Genomic DNA, 22,515 nt, shown 5'->3' with positions numbered 1-22,515 from the left:
GAAAGTGTAGGCCTATAGGATCTTAAAATACTATGAATTATATCATTTTTACATAATCATACAGTATATAGCATATAAAAAAATCCAATCACTAATAAAAAACATTTGTTTATTTATGTATTTATTTTCCAAATAGTTTATCCCATTATTGAGCAACCACCACACCACACCACACAAGTGATGACATACTGTAGTAATGCACTCCTGAATCCTACTGGCTCATAGGCCAATCTACATGACAATAAACTACACAGAATATCATTTAGTAGCCTTGGACAAGACTGGCAGAGATTCTGAGAAAACACAAATGTCAGAATCTATTTAAAATCAAATAAAAAACATGTCAGTCTTGCAGAAAACTGGCGAATTATCACACAAAGAAGGCCTACCCTATTTAAGGAGTCTCTGGGGAGTCATGACTGTGGGATATGCGTGGGAGACCTATCTCGATCAACAACAAATCATCATAAAGGCAGCGGTGAAAAAAAACACTCACATTCTTTACTTAAGTAAAAGTATCAATACTGCAATGTAGAAATAAAGTAAAGTAAAACTAAGTACAAAAGTATTGGTATCAAAATGGACTTAAAGTACCAAAAGTAGAAAGTACTCATTATGCAGAATGTCCCATTTCACAACTTTTCAAGTGTATAAGATCAAGATGTATTAAAATCTTTTGAAAATAGCAGATCTACAAGCTCACAATCCCAATGTGAGCTTGCGAGCTTGTAGATCCGCTATTTTCAAATAGCCAAAGTTTAAATAGGGCTGAAGTGGTTAATATAGGCCTATGTTTTGTAATAATAATAAAATGTTGCTTTCATCCGACCCAGTCTTTGGGAAACAGTGCACTAGATGGTAGTCAGTTAATGTAATCTGGGTTCAGGAGGATCACGGTACACCCGTGTCGTGTGGTGTGCCTGCTTTCCAACCTCGGTTTCATTCGGAAGTACTCGTGCACGCTCGGCTCGGAGGAAGCCACCGTGCGAGGGGTAGAGTGCAGCTCCCAGTGGGTTGAGCGTTGCGTGAGACGAGAAGTGTGTGTGTGTCAGAGCAGCACGACTCGGTCACACACACACACACACACACCTGAGACACCGACACAACTATTGGTGAGTCAAAACACACACACACACACACACACACACACACACACACACACACACACACACACACACACAGTTTTACTGCTCATAACTTCTACTTACTTTGAGACAAATTGCAAAGTGTCGGGAAAAGTTTATTGAGTCAGAGTGACGTTTGGAACTTTGTTGCAAAACTTTATTGAACAGTAACAAAATAAATCATGAACTTACCGGTATGTTAATGTTTAATGTTAATGTAAGTCTTACCGGTAGGTTTATTTATTATGCTGCTGTCAAAGCGCTGCTCATTAAATAACTAAAATGCGCTGCTTAAAATTGGCTGAAGTTTATGCGTTTAAGGGATTGTCTGACTATATTTCCTTCTACCTGTCAATAGCTTCGGATTAAATCACTTTAAGGAATGTGGGCTCATTTGGACGAGAGGAGCACGTTTTCCTGATTGAGTGGAAAGTTCAACATCGCCTTCAAGAAGTTCCCCCCCTCTTTTCTTCCTTTCTTTTTTTTCTAACAAAGTTGTGCGTGCCTGCGAATAGTAGCAGAGGGACTGACAGGGTGGATCATGGCAACTGGATTTAAATCGAACGCAACGACGGACTTCTTGGAGGAGTGGAAGGCTAAACGGGAGAAAATGAGGGCTAAAATGCTCGGGGACATCGCCGCAGCCACTGGCGCGTGCACAGGTAACGTCGCGGCCGGTGGTGTGTCCCTCGGGGGGACAAGCAACGCCAGCAAAACTATTGAAGCACCACCACCACCACCACGCAGTGTGGTGGTGGCTCCAACCACCGAGTTCAGCAACAACGGGGGTCCCGCCGGTCCTGCGGCTGTTAACTGCGTGTCGTCCTCGCCCCCCATAACCCGCTCAGCCTCCTCCTCGGCCCTGAAGAGACCGGAGGAAGAGTCTCACCCTGCTGGGAGTAACCCGAAGAAAACACCACAGCAACAGGCGGACAAAGATCCAGCTCCAGTTCCGTGTGCTGCTGCTTCCCCAGACGCCTGCAGCACTCCCAGCAGCACCACTGTCTGTACTAATGACAGCGACAAGGAGACTCCATCATCACCCAGTAAAGGGAAGGAGAAGAAGAGCGCGGGTCCCAGTGCCAGGAAGGGCAAAGGTCAGATCGAGAAGAGAAAGTTGAGAGAGAAGCGCAGATCAACAGGTGTTGTCAGCTTACCTTCCAATGAGGTGAGTCACCAAGACCTGCTTGTTTACTGGTGGTGACACTGTACACACTGAGAACACGAACACACACACACACACACACACACACACACACACACACACACACACACACACACACACACACACACACACACACACACACACACACACACACACACATGCATACTGAAGACCACAGTATAATTAATATAATATGTCAGAAATCATAAAACTGTCTGCAGCAGTTTGTGCTCAGGAAGCCATGCCTGTTAGAAATGAAAACTTGTGGTGTGAGAGGGAAGGGAACAGGGAAGAGGGCTGTCATTACTGAATTTAATGTCCTACATAGTAGAATCCTGGATTTTACTTTGATGTTGTGTATAAGGTCCCAAATGAATACACGAATGCTGCCATGATAATGATATCATGTGTTGGATGTTTGTTTATTTATGTTACTTTGTTTAGAGAGGATCCCCATTAGAGACAACATATTCCAACCAACATGTGAATGTATGGCCATGTATGTGCTTCTACCACACACCTTCTTGCGTGCATTTTGAGAAACGAATACATGTTGGCATGAAATGGTGTTCTGTTTCAAAGACTTGCTATGCACACACCAATTACCTTTGATGGCTACCCAGAGCAACATTACTGTTGTCTTCCCATTAGGACAGTACAACTTGGAGATTGACCAGTGTCTCAGTTGGCGCTCTGCATCCTGTTATTAGCTGGCCGTGCCAGAGCAGAGCTTTAGAACTTGGCACAAGCCAGAGTGTAATGCTAGGTTTCAGCACTTTGGGTTGTGCAGTGCCAGATATGTTTGATCGTACCCATAGACAGCTGATTGTGTTAGAAATTGAAAAGGGGGAGGAGTATTCTCTAGTAGTTTGATCTAACGACTGAAAGTCTGATCCCATCTGGAATGCTGTGGTGTGGTCTAAGCACAGTTTATACAAAGAGCCCTCGAAGAGTTTCCTATCTTTAACCTACAAAGAAACTTTTCACTTAATTTGTAATTCTGTGAAGATCCTCAGTCATGCTACAGCAGTGATTCTCAAGCTTTTTAATTTCAAGGACACCCAGCTTGATGCATTAGGCCATTTGATAACATTTTTGATCTCTGGGATCGCCAAACAATACTGTAAAATGCTCAGTGTTATTTAAACTCAAGAGTGTACAAATGGAGCCAAATGGATGGCTCCATTAGTACTCTCGGAGTTACAGACCATTTGGTTCCTATTTCCTAACTATAACATATGTGATGTTCAACCCTGAAATAGGCTTGATAGGGCAGTGCTGATGCTCCCACTTAAAGGTGGTGTAACGGATTTTTGTTTTGTAAAAAATAAAACAAGTTTACATTCTTAAAATATATTCTAATTGTTAGTTCAGTAACAGGGTCACCCCATAAAATTGGTATCCCGACCTAAAACATTTATTTTCTGATTGCTAAAGAACAGGAGAGACGGGGAGACCCCTGTAATACTGAACACTAATGGCAATGCTTACTATCGGAAATAGAGCTACTTAACACTTATTTAAACAAAAAATATCACTTACACCACCTTTTTAAAACAGCGAAATCTCCTGGTCAGCTTGGGCCACATATTTTTGGTCAAATAGTATGTAATGGTCTCAATGGATTTTGGTGTTCCTTTGTGAGCCTGATGGAGAGATCTGTTGTACAAGGTTCTGGTAATTAATGTTGGGGGGTCGAGGACAAGGTGCAACAGCTGACAAATAGATAGATAGATGTTTTGATTCATTGCCAAGTGTCTGCTGTGTCACAATTATATTTATTTTTTAAAATAATTATATGGAAATGACTTAAAATTAGAAGTTTTGAAAAGATGACCTTACATGTAGCAGAATGGAATTGCACAGTGATGACATCGCGAGTGGAAGAAGCTCCTATGTACACTATATTGCCAGTACTTCAAGCTGGATGTTGGGGGGCCTTTTTTCAACATTTCCAAAACATATTTATTGTTTATGAGAATGCCAAATTATAACAAACTACAGTTTTTTCCCCTCCACATTATTCGAATATCCAGTACTTAAAGCTATATGTTGCCCTGCACTAAGTGGTTTGAACCCTGGACTCTGCCATTAGAGATGTCTTGTTTGCAAGTGGACATTTTGGCCTAAGGGTAGCGCTAGACAAAAGGCCACAAAATCATGAGGATTCATTGTCTGGGCATCATGAAGTTGCACAGCAAATCCCACAGCAATTCAATCCGTTTTTGAGATCTCTTCTTGTTTGTTCAACATCCAGTGCATGTGTAATTTACAAACGGTAGATAACCTATGTACCACGGCTTGCCAACTTGGACGACACTCTCGTCGAAGTCTGCCTTGTGCTATAAAAATCATGCATGTAAAAGGATTCTTTATTCAGTTGAGCGTGAAACAAAACGAGTGCTCCCCCTCCCTCCAGCCCAAGCAATCTAGCACTACTCGCCTCATGGATTCTGACGGACCACTCTCTGGTGGGTGTCAGTTTGTATCAGTATGATTATTAGCTTTTTACAACAGGCTCGAGCTTTATAAACATGGCAGAGAAGGCTGGAGCTTTATCGAAGAGTGTACATGTCCGTGACCGTGTGTACTTATGTATGTGTCCCTCCCAAATATGGAGTTTCTGCCCAAATATGGAGATGAGTGGGTGTCTGTCTGCTGCTAATATCTTCTCACTGAGAAATGTACCCAATTACCGGTAAACCTATTAGTTGCCATTTTCCACACATGCTGTATATGTCTGTATCCTACCCTATTATACAAATGAAAAGTCCTCACAGAAGTTCATTTTCTGCTCTGAAAAGGAGTGAATGGGTATGAATAGGTACACTGGAATTATCCTCCCGCTTGCTCTGTCCAGCACAATAGCTGTTGAGTGGGATTGCAGAGCAAATGGGGAACCCAATCTTCTGACTGTTGGGGCAATAATGGCTTGATAATAGCTTCATACTTAACTGGAGCAAACACTCAGGTCTGCATAGCGTCAATCAATACCGCCTCCCACATTCCAGGAAGGTGTCTCCTTTCTTCCTCCCCTCTCACTCCTCAGATGTGTCTAAGTGATTTCCAACCAGTTGTTTTGAGAAGCGTTCATTTTGGTTCACTCAACGTCCTGCGTATGTGCATCATTTTACTATAAATGCATGACTTTTTACCGATGACCGGTGGCCTGCCGTGTCAAAGAGTGCGCAGTCCAAGTGGGCAACTTGGCAACATTAATGCAATTTAATGTTGTAGTTTTTTTTTTAAAATATGTTTTGTAATATGTTTTTGTGTGAACCCCAGTATGACTACCTGATTGCCATTTTTTTCTCCAAATAAACAAATAAGTTATGGTGGACAGAACAGATTATCACGTGAACCAAAACAAGCACTCCCTCCGCACGTCTCAGCCTGTCACAGTGATTACTTACTATTAGGGATGAGTTTTGAGGTCAACTAGTTAGGGAATTACTTACTTACACATTTCTCTGTGGTCTTTGACCTTTACCCCACCCAAGACATGTGGGGTTGCGTTGGTTCCACGTTTCCCATTGAACGCGACCCGTTCCGGACCTCATTTATGCTTCTCGGTGTTTTAGGGATGGCCCTCTGTGAGTTATGAGGCCGTGGTCAGACACTCAGCCAGATGAGCGTTATGTTGAGGACTGGATCTCCCTGATAAAGGCTACTTCTGCTGCAGGAGTGTCTAGAACACTCTGGCCATTCATCAGCAGCGTCACTGAAAGGTTCAGCGCCATGTGCTGCCAAGGGCTCTGCCTATTAGCACGTCAAATGCAGATAATGTCATAATGCATTGTTATCATTAGTTTTTTGTCCACTTGAACCCTAACATAATTCTGGGGCAAATATTCAGCGAAAATAACAGATCTACAAGCTTGCAACGCGTTGTAGATCAGCTATTTTTAGTGGCCCTGGGGGACACTGGTCAACTAAGTAAAGCGTTAAAGTGGTTAAAAGAATTGATCTGTAAAGTGCTAATAAATGGGAGAAAGATTTGCCCCAAAGGATGTATTTTCCTATGAGCAAGCACGCTGACTCATTAGCTCAGTGATAAAAAAAATCAGCAATTGCGCAGGAGACCCGGGTTCAAATCTGTGGTAGAACAGGAAGGTTACAGAAAGTTAACTTTGGCAGGCTTCTACGGAGGCCTCCCGCGGTCACAGACATGGTCAGACACAAGGACACAGGCACCTGATGGCAAACAAACTGACACTGTGGGAGCCAACCAAAGGCACAGCTAGGAGGGCAAAGGGCCACACCACCTACGCCGTAGACGCATTGCGGTGTGACAGTGGAGCTACTCTTGCATTGTATAATTGCATCGCATTATTTAAGCTCATGCTAACTTGGATTGAAGGCTCTATGCACCACTTCATTTATTTAAAAAAACGTTTTAAGATCTTTTATCCTTTAAAAGACCTGTTTAAGATGTAAACGTTTCTATCTGCTCTCTGATTAATGACAACAATGCTCATGTTCTGACAGCAACATTCATTAAAGCGTGCTTTAAACTGACATAACCTTGTTGTATTTGTACCTTCTGCTCTTTGGAATCACTTCATATTTTAGTACTGAAGGTAGACTGTCAGTGAATGGCAAAGTAGCAGATGGGGAGACCGGGGTATGCAATTGAACTACATTACCCCTCCACCCCCACCCCCTGGCCTCATCGGAGCTCTGGAGAATGTATGGTTTTGACAGAGTTTTGATAAAGTAGCCTTTCACAAATGTATATTTTCATCACCACCAGCTCTCAAAACACAGTCCCTGTACAAGCAAGACTCGCAACCATGGCCTTGTGTGAAAAGAATTTGGTATCAGGGGACTTTTCACTGCTGTAACTTTCCCTGCCTAAACAGTGCCCTATGGACTTAGCATGCCCTTTTCACAACACGATCCACTTAACCACATGAACCCTAGTGTCCCTATTCTGGGGCAAACATTCAGCGAAAACAGCAGATCTATAAGCTCGTAGACCTTGAGATCACGGAGCTTGTAGATCGATTATTTTCGGCAAAGAGATCATTTCGTTTAGAGGGGAGCCTAGTATAGACCCCTGTGGGACTCTGGTCAATGAAATATAGGGTGGGTAACCCTTAATGAGGTATATCGTTCATTTTCTCCATCAGTCTGAAGTTTCCCTTCAAGTGGACTCTGTTCTGTTGTTTTTAGCTTTGTTTTGTTTATGCAATAAGACTTGCAAGGGAAGGAATGGACAAATGAAACGGGTGTCTATAAGAAATAGTACCAGGCATAATGACATTGCTGTAAAGCAAACAGTTGTTTGTCTTGAGCCACACTAGGCTGACTTTGATGTCGTTAATTCACATCTGTAGAAAGGATCGTGAAAGGGAAAATTGGCATTGGGTGGAGCGTGTTTCACTTGCTCTTAAAACCTTTTCCCAAAGAAGGTCACATCATCACAGCAAATACCACAGGGATTTTATCACAGACTTAGGTAAGCAAAGAGTTATTTGGACTGGGGGTTTATCCACCCTACTTCTTTTCACTTATTGGTTAAACTGCAGGAATGTTAAACTCTGTTTAATTGAAACAAGTGTATTATAAAATGTGGCTTCCCAAGGGCAGGAGCAATACGAGACTTCCCAAGAACATTTTGTTTGGTTGACTTATTGGACTTGTCCCTAGATTGTTTACAAGAGCCACTGGAACAGTTTCATGGGGTGACTAAATGCTTTAAAAAAAAGTCCCAATAGTCCCTCTGTGAAAGTTGGGGGAATTCCAGACGGGGAAGAAGAAGGGAAAGAATGTGGAAGCAGTGTTTGTCTGGTTGCACGGCGTACAGTAGTTAGCAGGTAGGCCCCTTTCCACGGGGGCACGTCGGGGTCTCTCAGCACTTCATAAAACACCCAGCGCCCACGTAATGGGCCGTGGCACGTGGTTTTGTTCATGTTGTCGGGAATGTTAGGTAAACGTCAGCCCTTGTTAAGGTGAACCCTGGCAAGGTGAGCCACGGTGAATGGCCATCCATTTTCCTGTCTGGAGGGATCAGATCACCGGATCAGAGTCGCAGTGAGACATGGTGATGGGACACACACACACAGTGTGGTACTGTTCCTCTAAAAAGCCTCTGCCATGAGTTTAACAACTAATGCAGCCCCCCCCCCCCCCCCCCCCACACACACACACACACTTTCCTAACGATAAAGTAAAAGATAGGGATGCTATATCAACGCAGCGCTATCCAGTTGTTTCCGATAACATTTGCCAAAGCATCAGCACATCCTGCTTTCAGTTTTTATCAGCTTAAAAAAAGCATGCCATCTATCTGTCAGCTCTGTTTCATATTCAGACTTTGGGAGGTTTGCTATTGTTTGAACTTGGTACTGTACGCTCAGTGCCCTCAGTCAGTTATCTAGGTCAGTGCTCCTTAGTTATGGCTATTAAGGAGTTCGGTGTAGATTGTTCCTGAGAGCAAGAATGTTCCCCTGCATTGCTCGGCCAAAAGGCACAGTCATGCAAAACCTGTGCTGCCCCAAGTCCTGAATGCTGGAGCGTGACCCGTGAATTGAGAGAACCTGTATCCCTTCCCCTCAAGGCTTCTGTTTTTTTTTGTTTTTTTTTCTGCCTTCCTTCCTTTAGTACAATAAAATGTCTTTGGACTCAGAAATCTCAGTAGCAAGCAAGCACCATCTCACAGTGTTACTGTGGAAAAAGTAATCTTAAGAACATACAGACATGCTCTTCAGAGTAGGGCTGCCTGCAGCTATCGATCATTTTCTCATCGATTTTTTTTCTCTCCAAATAATCAAGAACCTGTGTTTTATTTTGATAATTCTTATTTTTTTTCTCGAATGTATTTTGACAGTTTATTCAATTTATTAGTCTGATTAACCACTTAAGCCCTCTTTTATACTTAGTCGTACATCAGTGTTGCGGAAAAAACAAAAACGCATTGCGACACGTTGTAAGCTTATTTATTTTTGCTTAATATATGTATAAAAGAGCCTATTTTTTCCCCTTATCATTTTATTAAAATGTAAGATTTTTTACATTTTTTAAATAATCGTTTAAGTTAGTTCGATGGTGGTGCACTTGGGCTTGATGTTTGTGTGAGACTATACTGTCCTGTTTGATAGAGTAGCTGTCCAAGTGGTCAATCATTAACTCAGAACTGTGTGCTCCGAGATCTGTGGTGTACAGGGAAGTATGAACAAACTATTGTTTTGATGGTTTTGTTGTTGTCTCTTCTACTTATAATATGGCCCAATAAGTAGAAGAGATATATTTATTCTCAGTCACTGTTGATAGTTTTTGTTTCATATCGATTCATATATTCATTGGCGAAAGATTTATATTATATTTATTAATACACTGTACATATGTTAACAAAGTCATTTGACACCCAGTGCAGATGTCTTCTGTCTATTTCATCTTATTTGTTTTCTTAATAAAGGTTTATCTTTTTGATCCAATGGAATGTGCAGCCCTTTAGAAAGTATAAATCATAATTGGATGAAACTGGCTAGACTTACTGTGCTACATAATGTAAATATTTAACCAAATGCACTTTGACTGTTTTCTCTGCAGGCAAAACATGATGTCAAACTGAATAGTCTAGTCTAGTCCTAGGCTGACCCATATGTCATTCCATTCAACCTCAAAAGAACTGTCTCCCCTTGAAAACGTTATGTCTTCTCTTAAAGTTTTGGAAAGTTTCACGTTTGTCTGGCATAATTATCATTCTCTCATCATCACCACGAATGGGTTGTGCATCACTGTGATCTGTTGCATGTTAAGGCAATTTAACACAGCTTGTAGTATTTTGCTCTCCGGGATTTACGCTAATAGCTGTTGGTGCCACACAGGGAAATCGTTTTCATGCCTCCCATTTAGAAAATACGTAAGACGCCATGTGTGGTTCTCGTGGGGACTTGTTGTACTTGGCTATGTGACATCTTCTCAACATGAGACTACCAAACACATTCAAATACTAACCAATAACCACACTATTCACACAAACACATATTTACTCTGTACACACATTTTAGAAAGTGATGCATTAGAGCATGTCTGCGGATCTGCTTGCACGTCCTCTACTGATCTGATCGTGTGTGTGTGTGTGTGTGTGTGTGTGTGTGTGTGTGCGTAACATGTTTGTTGGACATTCCTGTGTATTTGGTGATGACTGCCGGGAAACTGTGAGTCAGCCAGCCATTCAGGCCACTCTGCGTGATGAGGCATTAGACTAGAGCCTGTCTGTTTGTATTAATTAGAATGGAATAATTCGATGATAAAACCCATACTTTCACTCCTTTTTTCCCACTCTCTCACTCAATTCTTATCTTTCTTTATAAATATTTATGAGCACACACAGTACACTTCTCAGTCTTTGTTGCTCGGGTATGCTATTGCTGATAATGAAAGTAAAAGTCACGGAGGAATATTAAGTTATTAGCTAAACAAGAACCTTTATTGTATCTATACTATACGTATACCATGGTGTGGTAGAACAAGCTGTATTTTTTTTCCAAACCTCTTTCAAAATAGATATATGTACAGTGGTGTTGTGAACTCAAACCCCTCCTTTGTTGTAGGAGGCCTCCAGCAGAAAGGTTCCTTCAGACTTTATTTGGAATGAAGCCAAAACACAAATAAGCTCAGCATATTTTATGCGAGTGGTTGCACGCTGATGGACTGATGAGGATAACAGGTTTAAGGCACCGACTCTGTGGATTGTGCAAAGGTTCCATGATGGAACCCAATTAGACATTATTATCCGGATAAGTGTCACAAGACTATCGGAGAAACACATCATACATCTGTATGAATAACCTGAGCTGTCCTGGATAAATGCGGTGCACGCTGCAAAATGTGAATTTAAAGCCTGATTTATACCTTGTTGCATGATGGTGGAGCATGTCGACAATAGCCCAGCTCACAACGCATTGCAATGGAACGCATTGTGAGCCTGTAGATCAGCTATCTTTGGCACACAACACTATCATATGAAGGAGTATAACTCTTAGAGTCAAATTAACAAAGGACTGTGAAGTGCTACAGACAGATAATGTCTTCTATAAAATAAAAAAAGGGGGCATAGAATTCTTTTTTTTTTGTTAAAGGAAGCCAATATTTGTCCATTATTTTATTCATGACAAACCCTTGTGTCTCAGTTGTCTCTACATGAGGCGAATTTTAATTTCCAAAATCCATTTGAATACAAACCCTCATTGGTATTCTGGTGCTTCTTGCTGATGCATTTCACTAACTCAGAATAAAAAGAAAGATAGAAAATGACTGTGGCAAATCAAGCTTAATCAACTGTATTATCCTTTAAAACAAGGCTACATTTTAAAATTAAATGAATGACTGAAAAATATGAATGTTCAACCTTGTTGAATTGATTAGCCTTTTCTGTATAAAAAGGAACACTCAAATTGAAAATCAGATTCATATGCATGATTTATTTTTTATGTTTAGTCTTAGAATTAACAAATGTCCGTCATGCATCAAAAGGAGTAGCAATGAAAACATGGCACAGTGAAACAGGCCAGGGGTGCAGTTAAACGCTTGAAATTGAATCAAAATGTGGTGTTAACCTGCCAAAGGATCTGAAGCCTTGATCTTTAAGTCGCTCTACTAAACAAAGGCAAAGTTGATTTTATCAGGCCAACACTTTGATGCTGTGTGTGTGTGTGTGTGTGTGTGCATGTACGTGTGTGTGTATTTTCTGCGTTTCGTTGGAGAGCAAGGATGCTACATCTTTCGTGTTTATAGTGCAGCGTTTGCACATGCAACATAAATGACGGAGTACCATACCATCAGAAGTATACTTAAATCCTCTCTGGTAAGAGGTCCCCTTCATTTATTATCATTTGTGGTGTACATTAGTGATGTGCAGAAGCTAGTGTCCCCCCAATACCGTGTGTACTGTACACTCACTGTCACTTTAAAAAGCCACAATCTCCTTTGAATGAGGTGGTACAGTCTGATTAACCTGTCTGACTACATGGTTTAGCTTGTTTGTATTAGATCATCATCACTACCATTTATTTCCTTGTGGAGTCCCAGAATCATTTTGAAACCGAAATGATTACTGGCGAAAAAAAGAAAGAAACCAAATCAACATGAAGCCATCAGTTGATAAGCATGCCATCATTCTTGTGCCTCTTTTCCTGATCCTATATGTTCTTGGCCTATTTCTGCCAATGAGTGGCCTCATCCCAAAGTTGATTTCTGATGTCATGTGATTGTCACCTAGAGACCTTAAGTGACATTGGTGTTGGCGTGAAAAGTAAACACGTACACGGTGCTCTAGCAACACATGGACAAACAGAACAATAAGCAGTTGCAAGTGTGTGCCAAGTCTTGACAGCCAAGTTGCACCCTTCTGGGCAAGCTCCATTTAGAACTGGGCTAGTACCTACTGGGTGACACTTATGGTAACAAAGATTTTGCTGTCCAATCATGGCCTTGGCGTACACCTCTCATCATGTGTGCCAGTTTTAACCACAGAGTTAACCCAAAACAGTAGTAGTAATAGTAGTTCACCCAAAACATCATGTATTGTGTGTGACGCGTTGTGAGCATGTGGATCAGCTATTTTCCACTACTGTATATTGGCATGCCCATGTATAGGCATAGCGGTCGGATCTGTGGCTCTGGACAACCAGATTGCCTATATATGCCTATACTGTATATGGGCATATTGACTTTGTTTATGGTTATGTCGGAGTCATCGTGACATGCCTATATATGGGCTGGGCGTATCGGGTTTGTTTATGGTTATGTTTGAGTCAGAGTGACGTGGCCGTGGTCCTGCCTATAGAGCGTCGCAGTTCCGCCACTTCCTGGTGCCGGAAGTAAATACTCGATGCATTTTTCCCGTTGACTTTTCCAAAAATATTTATATCAATCAATTTAAGCCTAGAATCAAGCCATCCAGGATCCTGGTGAATCATGACCATAAAACCTTTTTTTCTGTGATTTTATTTTATTTTATATTTAATGATATGATATACTATATTTAATAAATACCCTTTGTTTTGCCGTTTTCAAAAAGGTTTTTTCACAGAATCAAACGTTTTATGGTCATGATTCACCAGGATCCTGGATAGCTTGATTCTAGGCTTAAATTAATTTATATAAATATCTTTGTAAAAGTCAATGGGAAAAATGCATTGAGTATTTACTTCCGGCACCAGGAAGTGGGCGGGAACTGCGACGCTCTATATATGGGCGTACGTCAGAGTGACGTGGTCCGCCAGCCCGACCCTCCCCAGGCAATTTTAATTTCCTTTTGTTTTGAAAATCTTAAAACCGGTTGGCCTATAATGATGAGCCCAAAACAGGGCTGAAAGTGGTGAAATTGTCACTCAAGATTTTACTGTGTACTGAAGTGAAAATCTCTTGCCCACGGGTGCTGTGGAATAGCTAGCAAATGTAGTGTCTGCACTAATTGGGGTTGTTTCATACAAAAGGAACATTTGGATTTGTGTCTGCTCACATGTATGGCCTTCCCAGCAAACACACTGGACAGATAAAATTCCTCCTCAGCTCATGTTACAACCTAAAACCTGTAGTTGACAAGTTGGTAGCATCAAGCTAAGTTATATAAGCTGTACCGATCAGAACTGATGATTGATTCGGTCTTTGACATATGTATACGTATATATATATACATACATGTATGAAGGCAATAAACTTATTCCAACACAGTGGAGTGTTGGCTGCATGTACATTCCTGCAAGTCGTTTGTTCATCTCCTCTGGGCTCTGCTCAGCCACTCCTTTAATTCTGCATCATCCAATGATTTTGTCTCTCTCTCGCCCTCTCTCCGATAGAGCAATGTTGCATAATTGATATTCATTTAATTGGATTTGCGTGTTTCTGTCTGACCACACAACTGTGTTGTAAATCTGTGAATCGGGTGTTGTAGATAGAGTAGCAATTCAGGCACGCCTCTGTGTTCAGTGAAAGTGGTAATTTATTTTAGTGGAGTGTGGTGTCTTCTTGTATCTCTCCCTCCTGTGTGTGGGTATTAACCTTCGCATGTGGAGCCGCTAAAAGATGAATGGCCAATGAAGCTCTTGAGGCTGGTGTGACAGATTGGGTTTTCATCACAAGACACCCTGGTTGATTGTACATATACTAAAATTGCACCAACATGTTTTCCCCATCCACACAGTTCCTTTCATTTGAACTGTCAAAGTCTCTCTCTGACCTCTATTAATTTCCTGGATTTGAGAGCCCTCCTCTGGTAATTCAGCCTTTGGATATACATGATTTATTTAGAATCATTTTAGATTTTCAAGTATGTCTGGTCTGTGTTTCCGCACTCATTCTCTCTGTACTGTGTCCTTAAACATTAGAGTACAAGTCCTTGAGGCTGCATGCACCTGTATTAGCTGTTTGTGCCCAGACAGAAATGTCCTTGCTTTTATGAAGCTCAAACTTGCATGTAAATATATGGCATAACTATGGCCGGGTTTGTTACTAGCCAAAAACTGAGGAAATACTTGCCACAAAAGGGACACTGACAGATGGGTGAAACAAATATATATTCTTTAATATTCTATAATATAATATATATTATATATCATATCATGTATATCATAATAATATATATAACAATGGGTACTCAGACATATTGGTCGGATCGGCAATGCAACATAAGTTTGAGGGCCTTCACAAATGAAGAGAACACCTGGGTGAGCACGTGTGTTTGAACTCACAGTATTTTCTCAGTAGTTGGGCTTTTCATTCATGGTGTAGGCATTTGAGAAAACAACAAATTTGCATGAATTCAAGGCATTACAGGGTGAGTAATTGATAGAAAAAATAATAATGGAGGTGAAGTATTGCTTTAAACTCTGCTTCTCGCCTGCTGCCTACCTTTGCGCTACAGTGGTCCAGTGGTGAATTGAGAGCTGTCCAGAGAAGGATGAATGGGCCAGTGACAACTGCTCTATCTGTCCAACAGGCCCGGATTTATCTTCCTCATGTCAGCCTGAAAGGTCACACAATCAAGTGCAAACAGTCCACCATTATGTGGGGAACGGCAGAGAGAGGTTTGCATGCCCCCCATGGAAATACTTAAATATTTAATAAGTGAATATCATCGAATGGAGGATACTGTATATCTGTGATTCTCATCCTTTTTAATTCATGCCATGTGATCAAATATTTATCTCTGGGCTTGAGACCCAACACTGTAAAATCCTGTTAATTTAACTTAAGAGTGCACTCTTGGATTTACAGCACTGTAAGGGTCCATTTGTTTCGTAACTATCAATCATTTTGCTGGGGACCCTCTGGAAACCCCTCAAGGACCCGTGGGGGTCCCCGGACCACACGTTGAGAACCAGTGGGCTATACAATCATAGTATTGTTTTAGATATTGATGTTGGGTTTACCCATATTTTTTATGTTTGGATAAGATGTTGGCTTTCCATGCGGGAGACCTGGGTTTGAATCCTGGGCGTTACACACATGCACACGCACATACTCATTCTTTCATTCCACTTTACATAATTCACGTACATGTTTTAGGATTGCAACAGAAATACGTTGTTGGCTTTATTGTGTATGATCCTTTTGATAATTGTGTGGCCAATGTATTTGTACATATTATTGCATTCATTCATTCATTCAACCTTTTATTTATTTTCTCGGAAATACATTGAGGGCAGAGCCCTCGTTTTCAATGATGCAGAGAATACAGAAAGCATAATACAACAGTGTTAATATTGAAATAAGTACTGCATAAGTAACTGTAGGATTAAACAAGTTATGTATGTGAAAACAGCAAAAAAACAGAATAAAAACAATAATAAAGACAGCTTAATTAAATCATTAAAAGCATTATCAATAAAGATGTCAAAGAAGTACAATGTATACAGTACAACCCGTGCCCTTCAGAAGAAAACAACTTGAAGAACATGCAGTGGTTGCATGGTGTTCGTGGCTTCTTTAAAGGTGTAACGAGTACTGTTTATATTGTTAGTATGGCACGAAACTGAATCACCTATTCCTTTAGTGCTGCTTTTTAGCCTACAGGAACAGTTCTTGTTGTTTCTGAAGGCCTACTGCAACCCTGTGTTCTTCATTACCAAGCTTGTGTTACTTGCCATGCTACATCTCATGTTCTGATTCAGTGTTTTTCCTTTATGTCGACTCAACTGCCTTTGCAGCTCTCTGTTGGTGTCACAGTCAGTTTTCAGCTGGAAAGGGAAACATGTTGGGATTTTTGGCCTGAGTGTGTGACTCTAGTGCAGTGGCTCTCAAAGTGGGGACCCCCAGGGGTCCTGGGGGGGGGGGGGGGGGGTCCAGGGGGTCCCCAGCAAAAGTAATTTTGCTACAATAATTTAAACCACTAGCTCACAGCGCGTCACTTCGTGCCGCGCTGCGAGCTTGTACATCTGCTATTTTAGAATACATTTGATGAATTTTGATATTTTGACATAAAACTTCTCTTTTGGGGGTCCCTGGCACAAAATATTTTCAGATATGGGTCTGCGGCCAAATGCATATCAATTTGGGGGTCCTTATTTGGCACGAGAAAGTTTGAGAACTACTGCTCTAGTGAATGGGCTTCACCTTTCCTAGCCCCCTGCCATTGGCTGGCGGTGGCAGCTCAGACGGTGCTTAGCATGACTCATGGTCTCGTCTGGTGTGGTGTCTGCCAACGGACTCACACAATGGCCTCTGTACACAATGATGGCCCCGCCTCTCCCGCTGGAATGCAAAACATGCTTTAACGGTGGTTTCCGATACAGTGTATCTGCGTATTGTGTTACTCGTTAGGCATGTAAGGTGCACAATGCACTCTATCACCCCCCCCTCCCCACCCATACTCCTGACACACACGCACACACACACACACACACCTGACCCCTTTTCCCTCGCAGTCGCATTTGATTATGGGTTCTGGGGTAATATATTTTAAAGGCAGTTTCCTAGTTGTTTCGTCTTAACTACTTAAGCCCTATCCTAGCTCACAATGCATTTCATTGCAAAGCGTTGTGAGCTTGTAGATCGGCTACTTTTCAAACAACGAAAGACGGTAGCATTAATGGGCTTAATCCACATGAATGTTTATTTAAAAAAAAATGTTTACTTGTTTTTTAGCGGTGCCAACCGCTCTAAGCTTGACTTTGTCCGTATGTCCGTCCGTCCGTATCAGCACGGGATGATGAGCACGGGATTTGAAACAGCTATAACTCCAGTTTGCAGCATGCCACCAAGTTCACATTTGGTATGTGCACTTAGACCACCAATAGGGACGAGCTTGAATTGTTGAAGTTAGCAAAGCGGGGTCCAGGGACCCCCAGCGTCTGTTATGTCCGTCCACCCGTTTAGGGCACGGCATTTGAAACAGCTATAACTCCAGTTTGCAGCATGCCACCAAGTCCACATTTGGTATGTGCACTTAGACCACCAATAGGGACGAGCATGAATTGCTGAAGTTATCAAAGCGGGGTCCAGGGACCCCCAGCGTCTGTTATGTCCGTCCACCCGTTTAGGGCACGGGATTTGAAACAGCTATAACTCCAGTTTGCAGCATGCCACCAAGTCCAAATTTGGTATGTGCACTTAGACCACCAATAGGGACGAGCATGAATTGCTGAAGTTATCAAAGCGGGGTCCAGGGACCCCCAGCGTCTGTTATGTCCGTCCACCCGTTTAGGGCACGGGATTTGAAACAGCTATAACTCCAGTTTGCAGCATGCCACCAAGTCCACATTTGGTATGTGCACTTAGACCACCAATAGGGACGAGCATGAATTGCTGAAGTTATCAAAGCGGGGTCCAGGGACCCCCAGCGTCTGTTATGTCCGTCCACCCGTTTAGGGCACGGGATTTGAAACAGCTATAACTCCAGTTTGCAGCATGCCACCAAGTCCAAATTTGGTATGTGCACTTAGACCACCAATAGGGACGAGCATGAATTGCTGAAGTTATCAAAGCGGGGTCCAGGGACCCCCAGCGTCTGTTATGTCCGTCCGCCCGTTTAGGGCACGGGATTTTAAACAGCTATAACTCCAGTTTGCAGCATGCCACCAAGTCCAAATTTGGTATGTGGACTTAGACCATCAATAGACGGATTTCCGCGCGACGTCATCACAGAGCAGAATGCGCAATCTGCGCATGCCTGGGGGTCAGTGGGGGAAAGGCGCGTTCGAAAATACAGCCCTGAGCGGCAGTGAGCGCACTGGCCAATACAAACTAATAGGCGAGTGTGCTCCGGTGCGTAATTTCCAAACGCACCCATAGGCTTCCCCCCGCAGCTGCGCGGTCATATTCCTCTCATGTTTACTAACAGGAAACCTCCCTATAGGGACGAGCATGAATTGCTGCAGCCCCGCCCCCTCTGTCTTCCCATTGGCTGGCCTTTAAACAGCCATAACTCAAGTTCGCAGCATGCTACGGAGTACAAATTTTGTACATGCACTAAAACCACCAATAGGGACGAACTGTAATTACCTCAGCCCCGCCCCCTCTGTCTGCCCATTGGCTGGGCTTTAAACAGCCATCATTCCAGTTTGCAGCATGCTACCAAGTACAAATTTGGTAAGTGGACTCAGACCACCAATAGGGACGAACTGAAATGAGTTAAGCCCCGCCCCAAAGGCACCGCTTCCTTCACACAGGGTGTGATTTTTTTTTTCAGATTTGTTTTTTTACAGATACAACAAAATCACAACATACTGTACATTAAAAATGGACGTGACAGAAAGAGAAAGATACAATACAATAAAATAATTTAAAAAAGGGGGGTTAGACACTATTTACTCTTACAATACTATACAAATATTTTTTTCCCCAAAGTTTTTCATATAACTCTGCTTTAGTCCTCAGATTATAGGTGAGGAATATTTCTTCAATAATATCCAACCAATGTTCCTCTCTAGGAGGATCTGTTTTTAGCTTCATCTTCTTGTGATGGCTTTTTTAGCCGCCAGTGTTGGTGTGATTTTGAACACGTATATATCCTATCCTAATCATGTTGGATATGGAGTAAAGGGGACAGCCAACAGGAGGTTAAATGGGACATTCACAATGTACTTTTACTTTGGTACTTTAAACACATTTTGACTGCAATACTTTTGTACTTTTACTCAAATAAAACTTTGAATACAGCCCTTTTACTTGTAACAGAGTATTTCTATATTGTGGTTTTGCAACTTTTACTTTTAAGTAATAATTGATTGGAGAACTTTTTCTACCACTGCCTGTGATGCATAGGGCCATTGTTTGTTGGAGCGATTCAGCCTCAAGAACAGTTCAGTCACATGTTACCTGTCAGGTGTGTGAAAACCACGCTCCCACGCTCCCTCCCTCCTCTCTCCGAAGGAAACATGAGACTTTATATTTGCTGTGTAATAAACGGACCTGAAATACCTCGAGAGATAACCCTTTTGCTTTGTCACGTTGCACGCTGGTTTTCCCCGAGCGCTTGTGCGGTAACTCACTGCCTCCTCCCTCTCTCTCTCTTACGGGTTAACAGTAGGCCTGTAATTACTCAGATTTGGGAGCCAAGAGATTCTCTCACTCTTCATCCTCCCCCATGTTGTTGCTCCCCTTTCTTCTCCAGTAATTATTTAATTTGGGATCCAGCATGTCCCTACATGTGGAGGGAACTTAGTGAAACTCAGGTTTTTAGAACCGTACATGTCTATTTCATGATTTGCAAAGTCTGCTCTCGTGAAATCCATAGACACCGGAGTAAATCACTTAATCCCTCAGAGTTAGAATGATTAATGATGTGTAGTTCACTTTGTCCTGAAGAGATCAGTTACGTAAGGTGACAGTGAATGTGCCGTTATGCAATCCAATGCGAGCGTTGGAACCATGGTCATGTACTGGAGGTCTGCTGGACAGAAAAGGTGCTTCTTGATTGGTCTTTTCAAAGATTAAACACTGCCCTGCACAGCAAAACATGATGGTAAAGTGAATTCTGGACCTTTTAATAGATACATCTTTACACTCTCTGAGTTCACTGAACGCTCGCCTTACCGTGAAGTCTCTCCCCAGTTAAATATCTTAATCAAAATAATACCAAAGAAATATTCTGTCTGGTTTAATTAGCCAGTTACCAGCCTGTATGGCTCAGAAAGCAGGTTCAATTGGTGGCCGCTTGTTGATGCCACGCTGTGGGGTCTAGTTCCCGCTGTGCGCTACCAGCGCTGACACTATTCTACTGCCAGGTGCTTTCCATTAATCTGGACATATTTCCAGTTGACTTCCTCATTGGTATGCAAAGCCCTGCTTCCCTGTCTTTCTTCAGGCCTCCTTTCATCAAGTGATGCTTCAAAGGACAGATAAAGCTCTTTAGTTTTGAAATATTAAAGGGGAGCAATCAGGTGTCTGTGATAAAATATTAGGTGTCAGGTGGTAACTGGATGTCTGTCTTATCAGGCTGAGGCTGTGTTGCATTACACATTCTAAACTAGCATTGACTGCCGAGAGAGCTCTGCACACTGGGGCTTTAGGTGCAAACAGCTTTGTTTCTAAATTAGGGATTCACCATTTGGGGGAAAATGACACCTCCCTGAAAACAACATGTTGTGTTATGTATGATAATTAACTTGAATCATTGGCTGGCCCGACTGCTAAAAGTTTTACAAGGTGCAATTTCTATATTTGTATATGTTTTTTTGGAAATTAACTTGTATTTGCAAGGAAACTGCTGCTGTTCACTTACTTTTTATGTGCCAACATAATGGCATGCTAAATACGCACAGATACATTTAGCATTACATCATGCTGTGTTTTTTTTCCAAACATGGCCTACTGTGCCATGTACTGCACTTTTGGCTCTCTATTTCTCTGTTGAGCTTTGTACCGCTCCCTTCTTCCTTCCTTCTCTTTTTACTTCCTTCATCCTCCCTGCACATTTTTCTCCCATGCCCTGTTGACTCGTTGGGCTTTTTCCATTTGGCTATTACCACTACATTGAACCAATTATTTCTCTCTCTATCCGTCTCTCACTTTTACTCCCCATATCTTATGCTTTATACACCAAATACACCAAAATACAGCATGTCCTCCCATGTTGTGACCAGCCAGATAAGCCACAATGGCGTGCAAGGTTTTTGGAGGGCGGTGGAATGTTGACCACCATTTTGACCAGAATCAGAAAGAGGCTGTCTTTTGTACAGACAGAGGGTTATAACATCCCCAAAGTCTTGCGAGGTAAAGCGATCCTCCTCATGAATAACGAGCACAAAGCTTTTGCTCAAGGGGACCGTACACCATGACTCAGTCCATGCCTCCGTGTATCTACAGCCCGTAAGGCTAGTTCCCAAAAGCCCCACAGAGTTGATTATACATTTCTGGGGTAATCCATGCTCTGACAGCTGGACTAAAGCAACGGTGAGTAGCTACGGTATATGATATGAGCATAAGGCTACCTGTCGGGAGTACTTCCGGGGCAGCGCCATGTGAGCACGCGTTTTGGTTGAGCTCCGAGCCGGTATTGTGCATAATGTAAATATTTTACCAGTTTGACCACAAATCTACCACAAAGTGTGTGAGAACACTCAACAGAGACATTGAGATCTTTTTGTTTTGCCTTCGTTGTAAAAACTGCAGCCTACGATGCCTAAAAATCCTAAAGCCGGCCCCGTTGCTAAGGCTACACCGGCTAAAGCTAGCTCGGATGATAATGCTTCACCGGCTGGAACTAGCTCGAATGCTAATGATACACCGACTATGGCTAGCTCGAATGCTAATGTTACACCGACCAAAGCTAGCTCGGATGCTAATGCTACACCGACTGGTGGGATGGAGGCTATCCTCCAGGCTATCGCTAAGCTGAGGACGGAACTGCTCGACAAGGGGGAGGCTCAGTCGGTCGAGATCAAGACCCAGGTTGATAATCTCAGGGCGGAAATTAAACAGGCTAACGATAACGCCAACGCTAAGTTTGTGGCCCTGGAGACACGTTTCGCAGATCTGGAAACTGCCGCTAACGACCAGTCCGATAGGATCACTGAATTGGAGCGACAGTTGGTCGTGGTTCTGAAAGAGCTGGCAACCCAGAAAGCCCGAGCCGAGCAGTTGGAATCCAGGGGGCGCCGTTTTAATTTGAGGGTCACAGGGGTCAAAGAAGGCCGAGAAGATGGCAAGCGACAGACCGATTTTATATCCCAGTGCCTGAAGGACGCGTTTGGCCTCTCCAAGCTACCCACCTTGGATATTGCTCACCGCGTGTTACGCAAGAAGTCGAATGATGGAGACCGCGGTACACCGAGA

General features: G+C 42.4%; 1 protein-coding gene across 3 annotated transcripts in view; it reads left to right on the top strand.

The window, feature by feature from the left end:
* The first annotated feature begins 962 nt into the window (after positions 1–962).
* Positions 963–22,515, top strand: part of pawr (PRKC, apoptosis, WT1, regulator) — a 78,557-nt gene continuing 57,004 nt past the window's right edge. For 2 of the 3 annotated variants that reach the window (XM_084049643.1, XM_084049645.1), the window contains exons 1-2: positions 963–1,112; positions 1,483–2,292. In XM_084049643.1, the coding sequence (XP_083905769.1) occupies positions 1,666–2,292 (627 nt within the window). In that variant the 5' untranslated portion in view covers positions 963–1,112; positions 1,483–1,665. Of the gene's footprint in view, positions 1,113–1,163; positions 1,319–1,482; positions 2,293–22,515 lie in introns of those variants that run through there. The other variant, XM_084049644.1, reaches the window with a different exon arrangement.

This window comes from Gymnoscopelus microlampas (genome assembly GCF_963454915.1).
Source record: "Gymnoscopelus microlampas genome assembly, chromosome: 23".
NCBI lineage: Eukaryota > Metazoa > Chordata > Actinopteri > Myctophiformes > Myctophidae > Gymnoscopelus > Gymnoscopelus microlampas.
This window is presented reverse-complemented; position numbering and strand designations above follow the sequence as displayed.